The following is a 13243-nucleotide window of genomic DNA, read 5'->3' as shown; positions in this document are numbered from 1 at the left end:
CCTGAGCCCCAACACACCCCTCTGGTACTCCCCTCTGGCAAATTGCATGAAAAAACCTAAGGAAAGACACTGTTGGTGTGAGAGTGGGCAAGCATCAGCTGGATTTGCTGTGGCAGGTTATGAATCCGCCATCCACGTAGGTGTTTGAAGCTTGAAAGGACGTGTCCCTGAGCCTCCTCCAAATGACCACTTTGAGATGTGGGATTGGACTATACGATCTTCTGATTTTTTTCATGGGAAAAGGTGGGTTCTGCACCTGTTTGGAACTTTGGAGTCAAAGGTAGCCTTGATTGTCACACCTGAGAAACAGAGAGTTCAAAACCTGAAGACTGGAAGGAAAGTGAGTACCAGAATACAGCCCTTGGACTTGTAGGTATGCTGACTTCAGCCTTTTCAGGCAGCTGGTGGGAACATTGGCATGGAGTCAGCTGGGAGCTCAGAAATGCTGGCAGCACTTCAGGCACCTCATTGTTTGAGTTCAAGAAGGGTCCAGGCCAATGTTCATGGAGATAATCAGACGTCTAAGTAGACTAAGTGGGTTACTCAAGGTGGAGTACTGGCATCAAAAAGCAGCATCCTGGCGGTGGAAGAAGCAATTAGCTGCACAGGAGGAATTTTGAAATATTTCCTGAGCATGTTGGGGTGCTGATAGGAAGCCAAAGCTCAAGTTGTGTTGAGCCTTCACAGGGGCAGGAAGAGCAACAGATGGACCCAGCAATGGGTGGGCTTCAATCAAGGATTGCCTAAGAGAAGTTGACCTGTAGAAGACACTAGATGTGCTTTTGGGCAGTGTTGCAACAAAGCAAGTCCAGAACCAGTGGGAGGACTGGGTTACAGGAGCGTCATGGCACCCAGAGGGAGAAAAGGCAAGTTCAGCACCAGGAAAGGAAGAGTATGAACTTGCATGAGTATGAACTGCTGACTGAACTGCTCTATGATCGTAGAGCCCTTGAATTTTCTCTAGATAGATGTGCTGGCAGAGGCAGGGTCAGCCTTGGGAAGAGACTTGGAGGGTGGAAGGGAATGGACACAGGCTTCGTCTTCCTGACCAAAGAGAGCAGGCTGTGGTGAGGAGCTCTCCTGAATGCTCTGTGGAGGGAAAGGAAGGCTTGCAGAAAATATCTCCCCACCATCTGGGACTCTTCCTTGGGTCTCAGGTGATCTGTCTTCTCCTGGCATTAAGGCTTCAGCACACCGCCCCACCCAAGCCCCAAAGGGCTCCTGCAGCATGACCACAGCCCAGCACCATGGGAGAGGCAAGGAAACTTGCCCCAACTGCCCGTCGAGTGAGGGCTGGCAGTCCTAGAGCACAAAACTAGGTCTGAGACTACATCAAAAGGGTGATGCCCTTCCCTGCCCTGCAGACATAGAGGCAGATGAGACGTGCCTAGTGGAACAAGGGAATGCCTTCAGTAGGCAAGCTTCCTCAGACAGATTCTCCCTATGCATGCCGAGTCACACTCTAATTATGGATCAGCTGAGTGTCAGTCTTTTAGTGTGAGATCAAGCAGGAGTGCATGCTGTCTGCAGGTTCATGTCCCACGCAGGGCTGGATTGCCCTGTGGCCAGGGCAGCTCCATCCCTAATCAAGAAAACTGGTCTCAACCCTGGTCTGTACCTGAATGCATGGCTCCAGGCCTCCCCAATGGCCATTGCCCTCCAGACTGACCTTGTCAGTGCCTCCACAGCTCAGGGGGCTTGCAGAATCTTCAGATTGCTTTGGAAAATCCACCTTGACTTTTGTGTGTTGTTTGTTCAGGTCCAAAACGTGCAACCAGAGTGCCTGGTGCTGCAAAGAGAGTGTGAGGGTTGAGGTGCTGTCCGAAGCTCCAAACTCCCACCCCTGTGGGAATGAGGATGGATCTGACTCCAATGAGGTTTTTTGAGGAGTCATGGTGTTCAGAAGTATTTTTTTCTTCATGCCTGTTTTAGGCAGTGATCACAGTATTTTTTTCTTCATGCCTGTTTTAGGCACAGAGATCCCACACGAGTGCAACAAGAGAGGATGACTTTGCCAAATAAACTGGTAAAGGATTAAGCAAGAAGTTTGTGTAACATTGTCAAGCACAAGAGCCTTTGGGCACCCAGGAGAGGATGGCTTTCATGTGAGAATATGCACATTTTTCTGCAATGGGGGTTTGAAAACAACGTCACCAGATTTCCCCACACCCATGTTCCCTACTTACAGAGACCTCTCCTACACTTGGGGGTACAGCTTCTACTCATGTCTATCCCTTCCTGGGATTTCCTGTGGCCTCTAATCCTGGCACATGAAAGGAGCTTGTTATGGCAGATGATGCGTGCCAGAAATGAGGAAATGTAATGGCAGCTTTGAGGGAAACAAAAAACAAGCTACGCCATTAGGTAGGATATTTTGCTCTGGAGGTGAGGCTGTTGGAAAATTACTGCCCTTGTGCAGTGACTGTGGGCCTGGGGTGGTGCAGTAGTAGTATAAAAGTGGGCCCTTCTCCTCACTCTCTCATCCGCTCTTCTTGCCTCCGTCTCCTTTGAAACAAGGTGAGTCTGTTACGCTTTCTCCTTTCACGTTTATCTTCCTTTGCCTTGTCCTCCAGATTTTCTCAGCTCAAAACTACCTTTTTGTCCTACACTGCATCAGGGGGCTGCTTAGCATGGGAGAAAGAAGAGGGTACAAGGTGTGTCATGGAGAGACATTAGGCTTTGCTTAGATCTTTCCTTAACTATGGGCTAGGAAGTGATCTCCCATGGCTCAGTTGCACTTGGCAGGGCTCATCTGGACAGAGGGGAAAAAGAAACCTGTGGGCCTCCCTTCAATGCCTCCAGCTCTCAGCTCTAACTTGTGGCTTTTCTGCCTCCTTTTGGGATGACAGGCTGCTCCTCACCCACCCCTCAGGATCTGCTTCCCTTGCTCTTTCTCCCAGGTGCACCTCCAGCCACAAGACATGTCCTGCTACAGCCCCTGCCTGCCCTGCCGGCCATGCCAGCCCTGCGGCCCGACCCCGCTGGCCAACAGCTGCAATGAGCCCTGTGTCAGGCAGTGCCAGGACTCCACCGTCGTCATCCAGCCCTCCCCCGTGGTGGTGACCCTGCCCGGACCCATCCTCAGCTCCTTCCCACAGAGCACCGCCGTGGGATCCTCCACCTCCGCTGCCGTTGGCAGCATCCTCAGCTCTGAGGGAGTGCCCATCAGCTCCGGGGGCTTTGGCCTCTCTGGCTTGGGCAGCCGCTTCTGCGGCACCAGGTGCCTCCCCTGCTAAAGCTGATGGACCTTCCCCAAGGGCCCACAGGATGGTACCAGATCAGGGACGGAGCATTAGCTTGTTGCTTTCTGGGGGTCTGAGCAACCCCAGCACCCCTTGCAGAAGGACGGGTCCAGCCTGGGCTCTCAGAAAGCACGGCCCATGCCTGCGTTTCTCCTCTTCCACTCTCTCCTTTCCCTCCTGTGTCCTTGTTCTCTTGGGATCCCCTGGACAGTGAGTCCCACAAAGCCAAGCTGGGGAGGACCTGCTGGCACTGCTCTGTCTGTGGAATGGGCGGACGAACAATTGGTGGGATCTTTACCACAGCCATGGGACACAGATTCCTTTCTGGTCCTGGTGTTCCCTGCACTGGGTCTTCCACTGAGAGGAACCTTCTCTCCCTCTTTTGACTCATTAAATATTTCATGCATCCCAGCCCTTGCGTCTTGTGTCATCCTTTTCCCTGCAGACATTCTACAAAGATGCTCAGGGAGAGAGATGTTGCTCAGGGGTGGTTCTGGTAGGAGGTGTTTGGGAATGGTTGTGCCGTGACTGTTAACACATGCATACATTGAATGTGATTAGTTATGCATTGGATTATTCTCTGCTTTCTAAACTTCTCTTCCTTTTCCAAAACACGCAGGCTATAATATTCTGGCTGCACAAGGGATTTTCTTCTGAATGACACCCATGGAGAACCTTAAACTCCTTGGAGGGATAGTGCGAAAGGAGTGCCACTCTATTACTCTAGTGCACTAGGCAGCCTGATCCACATCTGGCAGTTGTTCTCGTGTAATGGAATTTCTACTACTTTATAGGTTGGGGGTCCACTTCCCATGGAAGCTACATGCCAGTTTCCCTCTTTTTCTGCATAAATGGTCCATCTGGGAATAATCCTTCTTTTCTGTGTTGTGGGAAAAAGTCCACTGCAGAGACCAAAAATGCCAAAAATGTTTTTGTCATAGGATTTCTGGACTCAGAGGAGCATTTATTACTTTCTTTATGCACTTGGAACTCACAGTGAGCCAGGTCAAAATAACCCCGTGTAGCCTACAGTGAGTGTGGTCCTGACCTGGCATGTGTAGAGACAAAATTTCCACCGCAGATGTTTCTCACTACTCTGTCCACCCTCTGTATAGTGACCACTTTCAGAAAGAGGTTCATTGACTGGAAATGCCTGGCTGTGGAGGTGAAATAGCACTGCCAGGGGAGAGATGGCCTCAGAGCTCAGCCTTGCACAGAAACACCCCCTCCCTTTCCCAGGTTTTTGCCCAGCCAAGGAAGCTCTCTGTACCAGGGTGTTCTGCACAGCACAGAGGCACAAGCCAGCATCAGAGACCCCAAACTCCTCCAGCTGCTTGTGTTTGTATTTTCCTGTGGCGTTCAGTCATGTGGTGAGCTGGCTGCTCTGTTTGGGGCCAGCTGGTGTGTGATATGAGAATAGATGTGGGTTTTGGTATCCCTTCTACTGGTACCAGAACAGGGGACCGAAGTGGCACATCTGATAAGAGCAGGTGGTCTGGAAGGTTCCTCTTTCCTCCACCGTGATTAAACCTTGTGCTGACTGACAGTGGTCTGGCCCATGGAATCTGGAAAAAATGGGAATCAGGGACTGCACAGGGAAAGGATTCATCATCCAGATGATCCCGGAGAAGGCAATGTGTTCCTGAATTTGCAGCAAGAACTGGAAGGTTGGGGACAGCAAGATGGACAGTGATTGGGGCAGGAGCACTGAGCTCTCAGCTCTGTGTGGATCCTGCAATACAGTAATGCCCATCACCTCTAGTAGGAAGGCCTAGCAGGGGAGATGTGCTGTGCCCCTGTTCCAGATCCTTGGTCTACTGCTGCCCAGGCTCGCAGGCTCCCGTCCTGCTGGGGGACTACAATCACCCCAACATCTGTTGGAAAAGTAGCACAGTGAGCTGCAGGCAACCTGGAGTGCATCAAAGACAACTTCTTATGCCAGGCAACAGACAGTCCCTGCAGAGGAGATGCAATACTGGACCTGTTGGTTCACCAACACAATTGAGTTAATTGGTGACTTTAAGATTAGAGGCAGCCTGGGCTGCAGTGATCATGCACTGGTGGAGTTCACAGTCCTGAGGGATATGGGTCAGCGGAAGAGCAAAGTCATGACCCTGAATTTTAGGAAAGCAAACTTCCAGCTCTTCAAGGACTTAGTCAAAAGTACCCCCTGGGAAACTGCCCTCACGGACAAGGGATCAGAACAGAGCTGGCAGATCTTTAAGGAGGCTTTCCATAGAGTGCGAGAGCTCTCAATTCCCAGGTGTAAGAAATCAGGATAAGAGGCCAATGTAGTGAGACACTAGTGATTAGGAAAGCAAACTTCCAGCTCTTCAAGGACTTAGTCAAAAGTACCCCCTGGGAAACTGCCCTCACGGACAAGGGATCAGAACAGAGCTGGCAGATCTTTAAGGAGGCTTTCCATAGAGTGCGAGAGCTCTCAATTCCCAGGTGTAAGAAATCAGGATAAGAGGCCAATGTAGTGAGACACTAGTGAGACACAGGTTGCTCAGAGAAGTTGTGGATACCCCATCATTGGAAAGGTTCAAGGTCAGGTTGGAAAGGGCTTTGAGCAACCTGATCCAGTGAAAGATGTCCTTGCCCAAGGCAGTGTGGTTGAACAAGGTTATCTTTGAAGGTCCTTTCCAACCCAAACTATTTTTTGATTCTATGATTCTATAATTTACATTTATTTTTAAAGTTCAGGCTTTTGATTCCCCTTCAGTCTAGACATTGCCAAGTCTGTCTGGTAAGTCTGTTGTATATTATAAAATTCCTTTGCTCTAAAAAAAAAAAAAAAAATTAAAAAAAATATGTCAGATTGATACATTCTTTTTTGTTCTGTCTCTTGCTAAAAATATGCTTTTTCATCATCTCCACCTAAAAGCACAGAATATGTATAAACAAGAGTTAAATATCATATGAAATGCTTCCTTTTGATGATGTGGTTCCTTTACTTACTTTGTTAGTAAAAATGAAGGAAATAGCGTTCTCCATGAAAATGTACAGAATGACTGGTTTGAAATCTCCAAAGGCTGTCAAGGCATAGCATAAGGCCTTTAGAGGGAGCAGAAGTACACCATGTTGTCTGTGAGTCAGGGCTGGATACAAAGCATGCAATCTCAATAGGAAAATTAACAGCTGGAGAATTTACCAATGGCAATGAAGGATACACCATTCTTGCCAAATGAACATCTTCCCCACTCCAAAAAACCCCAACAAACTGCAAAGTTGTATGTTCATTTTGGAAGGCTTGACTAGATTGTACTAACAATGTAATTGCTAGAACTTCTGGTCCTTGTGTTATTTAGAAGGTCTAGCTTGGTAATCTATTTGTCATGAAAGCAGCTAGGAGTCTGGATTCTGTTATTAAAGAAGGGTATTAATCAGAAGTTAGGTGAAACTAGACCAATTACATAGAGGTGGTAAGACGGAAAGTAAAATGGAAGAAATCCGTGCTGTTTTCCATTGTAACAATCTCCACTGAAATGTTACCCAAGGAATATAACTGTATTTAGCCAGAAATACAAAAAATCATATTATGGTTACATATTGCTCCACATGGGTTTTCCCTGTGAAGAGACTCACCTCCCTTGACTGCCTCCCAATGCTCTTCCTAATGGCTTGTGGGATACAATTTGCCTTTGTTACAGGAGTGCATTTCTGGCTCATGTCCAACATGGTGTCAACCACCAGGACCCTTAAGTCCTTTTCTCCAAAACTTCAGCCCCAGCCTGTGCTGGTCAATGGAATTATTCTAGGTGCAGGATTTTACATTTCCCTTTGTTGAACGGCATGACTCTTGTCTGTTCATTCCTCCAGCCTGAGGAGGTCCCTCTGAATGGTAGCACAATGGTACCTCCCCTGCCAGTTTTGTGTCATAGAAACATAGAAAGTTTTGGGTTAGAAAGGACCTTAAAGATCATCCAGTCCCACCCCCCTGCCCTGGGCAAGGACACCTCCCACTAGACCAGGTTGCTTAAAATCCTGTTGAACCTGGCCTTGAACCCCTCCAGGGGTGGGGCATCCACAACTTCTCTGGGCAACCTGGGCCAGGGTCTCACCACCCTCACAGCAAAGAATTTCTTCCTAATATCGAGACTAAATGTCCCCTCTTTCAGTTTAAAACTGTTCCCCCTTGTCTTATCACTACAGTCTCTGATAAGGAGTCCCTTCCCAGTCATCTGCAAACCTGCTGCGGGTGCACTGTCCTGCATTGTCCAGGTCGCTAATGAATAGGTTAAACAGTAGAGAGTAGAAATGATGACTAGAACTCTTCTAAGAAAATCCTGAAAGAGCTCAAAGGACCAAAGCAATAGCAAAACTCTCCAGAGATAGAATCTGCATTCTGTGCCATGCCCTGATTGGAGGTCTGTCCGATGTTATACATTTTGGGGTTACCAGCATCTGAAAGGATCTAAGATTGTCAATCCTCTTTTTCCGTCTTGTGATAGGTCCAATAAATGGTATTTAAATCAACACCTTACGGAATCTGAGTGCTTTTCTTACCAGGACCTTAATAAATGCTAGTGCCTTATATCAATCACAACAAGGTCTGTCTGGAGCAGCAGTGACGGAGTTTTGCTGCACCTTATGGGCTCAGTTTCCTGGATGCAACATTTCAGAATTTCTTACTTGGCTACCTGTGAGGAAAATTATCCCCAAGTCTCAGTGGGAAGAGTTCACACTGCCTTTGAGCTGTGATGCAAACCCTAGGGTGAAGTATTCAGAGTTTGCATTTAGAAAGAGTAGGGAATGCAGGAACAGTGAGGACCCCTATTCCCAGGAAAAAACAGTACCATGTCCAGAAAACTGAGGACCACAGGTGAAGTTATAAAACTCCAGTGGGGAAAAACCCATGAAAGTGGGATTTCAAAGGACAGCAAAGCACAGCTCTTATTGTTACTGGGTGACCACATAGAGTAATAACACTTGGAAACTCAAAGAGTGATATAACTTGGCCCTGGGCAACCTGATCTAGTTGGGGGTGTCCCTGCTGACTGCGGAGAGGTCGGACTAGATGACCTTTGGACGTCCCTTCTGGCCTGGACAATTCTATGATTCTATGATTCTATGAAAGTTGTGGATTTGGTTTGCAGGTATTGAAATATTGATGAAGCCAGAGAGATGACTCAGAACAGCCAAGTTCAAATTCAGAGAAATAATATCTAATGTTGTCTATGGAGTTCTCTATGAATTACTTGTTTCTAAATAGTTGGGATAAAATGTGCCATGAGGCTTTATGACTGTGTCTGGAGAGGCTGTTCAAGATACTGCTGGAAAACCCTGTGAAATGGGAACCACTTTCCTGTCCTTCCATCTGAGGTTCCACCTCCAGTGTTGTTTTACAGTGAGACCAGACTCAAAGGCTCTAGTACAGAGCTCATCAGAGGAAAATGCCATGAGGCAGCTGTGGACATCTGTTAATAATAAGGATCGTTCTACAAAAGGAAGTCATCTCACTGCAAAAAATACTTCTGGTTTGAAGGCCCAGGATGGGCTGAAAATAAAGGTCTCCTGGCTGGAAAAAAGTAATCACACAATCACAAGTTGCAAATAATTTGCACAAGTTGTAAATAATTTCCAAAGGTAGAGACCTTGTTGGCTGAAATCTTCACCTGGAGCTTTTCCTGAGAAAGCCCCTGTCATGCTATGGGCTGTGATCTGAGCCACCAAGAGAGGGACCTGCCTGAAGCAAGAGCCCCAATCAGGGACAACTGACAAAAGCTGCTGAATGGATCTTGAGAGAGCAGGAGCACAGAGAGGCCCAGGTTGGGAAGGACAGCCAGGGACATCTTCCTCAGCCGCAAGGGCAAGTGTCTCAACAGGAGCCCACTGCCTGAGTCTCACCCTCCCCTTGCGTGCCAATGCCCATGGCTCTGCTTTGTGCCTCAGAGATGGCCCCAGAGCGACACCTTTCTCTCTATCAGGAGTAGAGAGCGTCCCGAGAGAGCAGGAGCACACAGAGGCCCGGGTTGGGATGCATGAGAACTTTAATGAGGTGAAAGAGGGAAAGGGGGTCCCCGGAGTGGGGGCCATGGTGCAGGGAGCAGCAGGGGAAGCTGGGAGTCTTTGTCCCTTGGCCAGGCTGGAGTTTGCAGCAGGCAAGTGCCTGCCTGTCTGCCTGCCCCTGAGAGGGAGAGGGGCAGGAGGTCCTTCCTCGCATGGGGATTGGCAGGTGCTCACGGGCCAGGGGAGCAGAAGACAAGAGAGAAGCGAGAAAATGACAAGAGAGTGGGAAAGAGGCAAGTTAGAGAAGGGCCATGTGTTCCGAGAGCCCAGGGGCGCCTCCTCCTGCCTGCCTGTGCAGCTGGAGCCCTGGATGCTGAGTGGCTCTGCAAGCCATGGCCAGGCTGTCTGTGCTCAGTCCATGAGGGTCTTGTCTTGTGGGTTCCTGGGGGTCTTTGTGCGGGTCCTTTAGCAGGGCAGCTTTAGCATGTTCTCCCGCAGTAGCGGCTGGTGATGCAGGAGAGGTCACAGCAGCCAGAGTTGATGGGCACTCCGTTAGAGCTGAGGATGCTGCCAACAGCAGCGGAGGTGGAGGAGCCCACCAGGGTGTTCTGCGGGAAGGAGCTGAGGATGGGTCCCGGCAGGGTCACCACCACGGGGGAGGGCTCGATGACGACGGTGGAGTTCTGGCACTGCCTGACACAGGGCTCGTTGCAGCTGTTGGCCAGCGGGGTCGGGCAGCAGGGCTGGCAGGGCAGGCAGGGGGAGCACTGGTTGTAGCAGGACATCTTGTGGGGCCGGAGGTGCACCTGGAAGAGAGGGCAGGGAGGAGCATGGGAGCGTGGCAGAGCATCCTGTCCACCCACCACCAGGCCACCCAGGCCCGTGCTGGCTGGGGAGATGGAGGCCGTGCAGGGAGGCCCATGCGCCTCTTGCCTTCACCCCCCGGGCACCATGCCAAGAGAGCCAGGCCCAGGAAAGCCCTTTCCCAGCCCACAGCCCAACAGGCCCCTCAGCCCAGACCAGCCCAGCCCAGCCCAGCCCCTCTCCACACCACACCACGCCACACGTTCTCTGCGCTTCCCCTCCCAGGACAGGAGCCCCTGGCCCCCGTAGACGACAGAGCTTCCAACTCACTTGCTTCTGCAGAGAAGAACAGGAGCAAAGCGGATGGATGAGAGCGCAAAGAGCTGCGATGGCTTTTATACTGTGCGGGAGCAGGGGAAGCCTCTGTGGGAGTACTAATTTTCAGAGAAGCTCATCTGAAATGCAAAACATGCCAGCTAATGATAGGGGCTGTGTTTTGGTTTCCGGCATGGCTGCCTTCTCATTGCCTTAGTTGGCCGTGCCCTCTCCTCCTTGAAGGCTCCTTTTCCGTTCTGGGCTGGGAGGCTCAAGGATTCCTGGGTCCAAAGATCATTGTTGCCAGCAGAAGATGAGTCCCAAGTGCCGCAGGGGTGGCCTGCGGGCTGGGGCCCTTGTCCTGGGGCACTCTTCTGGGCTTGTTTGCAGCCTCCTTGGCAGGAAGAGCCCTGCTGCTCCCAGCCCTGCAATCCTTGCCTGCATGCCAAAGGGTTCCCAAGCGGGACGGCCCATTTGCCACGTCCCCTTTCTTGCACCCTCCAAGCTCTCTCTGACGCTCACTGGCCTTCGTCTCCAAAGGCTGGTTGGTGGTCAGCGCTGCTGCGCTTGACTCTTCCGCCTAATGCTGCTCTGGGGAGGCCTTGGTGCGCCTCTTGGGCCTCCTGCGCTCTCTCTGGGCTCTCTCTGGGGTTCCCTACCAACACCAACACCAACACCACCACCGTCAGTGTGTCAGGAGCCTTCTCCTGCCCCAAGATGCTCCAGCCCTGCCCTGCCAAGGGGCTTCTCTGTGACGTCACAGTTGCCGATAGGGCAAGAGAAAGCTGGCCAAGGCAAGGCTGGCCAAGGCAAGGCAAGGCAAGGCAAGGCAAGAGGAGGCAACAGAGGTCAAGGCAAGGTAATGCAGGCTGTAGATGACTTGTGATTGCTGTCTTTCATGCATGGGTTTCCCTCCTCAGGCATCCCTTGGCTTCTGTGTACCACCTGATGCTCCTGTCTTACAGCCGTATGGAGTATTGGTCTGATGAAAAATGTAATTTTCAGGCAGTAGGTGAGATTGCCTTGGTCAGAGCGTACGTGGCTTCTGTGGTGAAGGAATGGCTGCTCTGGAGGTGCGCCGTGGTGCAACCCCTCTTTGTGCTTCCTTAGGAGCTGGTTGTCAGTGGTAGGACTCTGTGGACAACTCCTGCTGCAGTGTGTGGGAGCAGCTGGAGAGCAAAGTCCATCCCACTGCAAAGGCCTGCTCACGGGGGAGGAGATGTGTGCAGAGGCTTGCCAGCTGCTCTGCAGAGACTGGGCTCTGGTTGAAATCCCTGGCATTTGATCAGAGTTTTCCAGGACAGTCCCTGCGCTTTGTGAGGTCAGCACCTCTTTACCTATGGTCTGAAAAGGCATGGAGAAGTGCAGAAGAGGGAGAGCTCTGCTGTTGGGGGATGGCTGCTAAAATCCATGGCGGATGCATGATGCGGTAGGGAGAGCTGTTCCCTGGCGGACCCTGTTGACAAGCTCTCTCCTATTGGCAGTGGGCTCCCTTCCCCTCCTCCATACGCTAGACAACCGGTGTCATGGGTGGTGGCTTCAGTGCCTTCTCTCAGGTAGAGAAGACAGATCTAGCATGCAGGCAGGAAGCTCTGGGAAGAAGGAAGGGGAGCTGCGAGTCCCAGGACGTTCTGGAAGGAGAGGGCAAAGGAGAGATTGGGATTGGTGTCACCACCACGCAGGAGCAAAGCTGCACTGCTCGGGACGGTGCTGTGACACAGCACAGATGCTGCCCTGCCTCTGGCCTTGCGCTGCGTGGCCAGAGCAGTGGAACCCGGGAGCCTTCTTCCCTGCTGGAGGTGACTGTGAGGGTTGTGTTTCTGGCCGCCTCCTTGGTCTCCTTCTATGGGAGCAGTCAAGTTCTCCTTCTGGCAAGTGTCAGCAGGGTCCTGCAGTAGGTTCCTACCAGCAGGTTTCCATCTGAGGTGCGTGGCTCCCTTTGGGCAGCCTGGCCGGGAGTGTTGTGGGAGGCAGCAGCAGTTGACAAGTGGGTAGGAGTGCCTGTGAGGATGTTTGGGGCCTTTGTGAGCGAGAGCATTTGGAAAGGTGGAGGCGTTGCCTGGGTGCACGAGTTGGAAGCTCCCAGCCCTGGAAAACCTGGTGGTGGCCCTGGGGAGCCCGGGGGCCAGCAGAGGTGGCCCCTTGATTCCCTCCGTTTGGGCAAGCAAGTGCTTTAACCACTGGGGGATGTGTGTCAAAGGCTCCCCGGGGCAGAGGTGTGGGATGCCAGGCAGCCATCGGAATGGTTGGCTCCAGGCCTTGGGCTGAGGTTTGGAGGCAGCTTTGAGCTGGCAGGGGGAAGAGAACACAGGGTGTGGAGAGCTTCAGCTCTTGCTTCCTGGGAGGCCCCTGAGCACCTTGTTGAGTGGGGAGTGAGCCACGGTCCCGCTTTGCCCCAGAGCCTTGTTGGGAGTGGCAGGTGCTAGTGAGAAAGGCGTGTCAGGCTGGGGAGGAGCAGGCCTGTGGGTGAGCGGGAGGGTGAGTGCTGGAGGGGGAAAAGGGGAGTCCTGAGCCTCCGGCAAAACCAGGAGCTGTCCTTTGGGGAGAGGGAAGGCTGCAGATGGCGCATGGCAAAGGCTGGGAGATGTGTTGTGAGCAATGGGCGTGAAAGGGGGAAGAGGCCTCTGGACATCCCTTTTGCAGGTGACACACATCCTCCTGTGCTGTTCCCACACGCACTCCTGGAGAGAGAGAGATGACTCTTGGCTGGGAGGAAACAGTTCCCATCTGCACTTGGAAACTCCCCCACTTCCAGCTGTGCTGGAGGAACTGCTGGCAGCCTGACTGGGGAGAGACAAGATCCCAGCAACAGCTGCAAGGAAGGGAGCCTGAGACAAGGCAAGAACGGGACTGGTGCAGAAGCACCGGCTTGGAGTTGGAAGCCACAAAGGCAGGGAGATGAGGAATAGCCCGCCTCTCTCGCTTGGCTG

General features: G+C 51.7%; 2 protein-coding genes across 2 annotated transcripts; one reads left to right on the top strand and one right to left on the bottom strand.

The window, feature by feature from the left end:
- Window positions 1–2901: 2901 nt before the first annotated feature.
- Window positions 2902–3652, top strand: LOC106899653 (feather keratin 1-like). Its single transcript, XM_014961542.1, has one exon. It carries the CDS (start codon window positions 2922–2924, stop codon window positions 3234–3236), a length of 315 nt encoding a protein of 104 aa, XP_014817028.1. The 5' UTR covers window positions 2902–2921; the 3' UTR covers window positions 3237–3652.
- Window positions 3653–9673: 6021 nt separating this feature from the next.
- LOC106899656 (feather keratin Cos1-1/Cos1-3/Cos2-1-like) lies at window positions 9674–10006 on the bottom strand. The gene has a single exon (XM_014961545.1). The coding sequence runs from the start codon at window positions 9977–9979 to the stop codon at window positions 9674–9676; it is 306 nt and encodes a 101-aa protein (XP_014817031.1). The 5' UTR covers window positions 9980–10006.
- Between the last annotated feature and the right edge of the window lie 3237 nt (window positions 10007–13243).

The sequence above is a fragment of the Calidris pugnax genome, unplaced genomic scaffold (genome assembly GCF_001431845.1).
Source record: "Calidris pugnax isolate Ruff unplaced genomic scaffold, ASM143184v1 scaffold768, whole genome shotgun sequence".
NCBI classification, from domain to species: domain Eukaryota; kingdom Metazoa; phylum Chordata; class Aves; order Charadriiformes; family Scolopacidae; genus Calidris; species Calidris pugnax.
This window is presented reverse-complemented; position numbering and strand designations above follow the sequence as displayed.

Bases quoted from the DNA above. Each gene is read 5' to 3' on its own strand.
- LOC106899653 (XM_014961542.1), top strand. From the start codon at position 2,922: ATGTCCTGCTACAGCCCCTGCCTGCCCTGCCGGCCATGCCAGCCCTGC.
- LOC106899656 (XM_014961545.1), bottom strand. From the start codon at position 9,979: ATGTCCTGCTACAACCAGTGCTCCCCCTGCCTGCCCTGCCAGCCCTGC.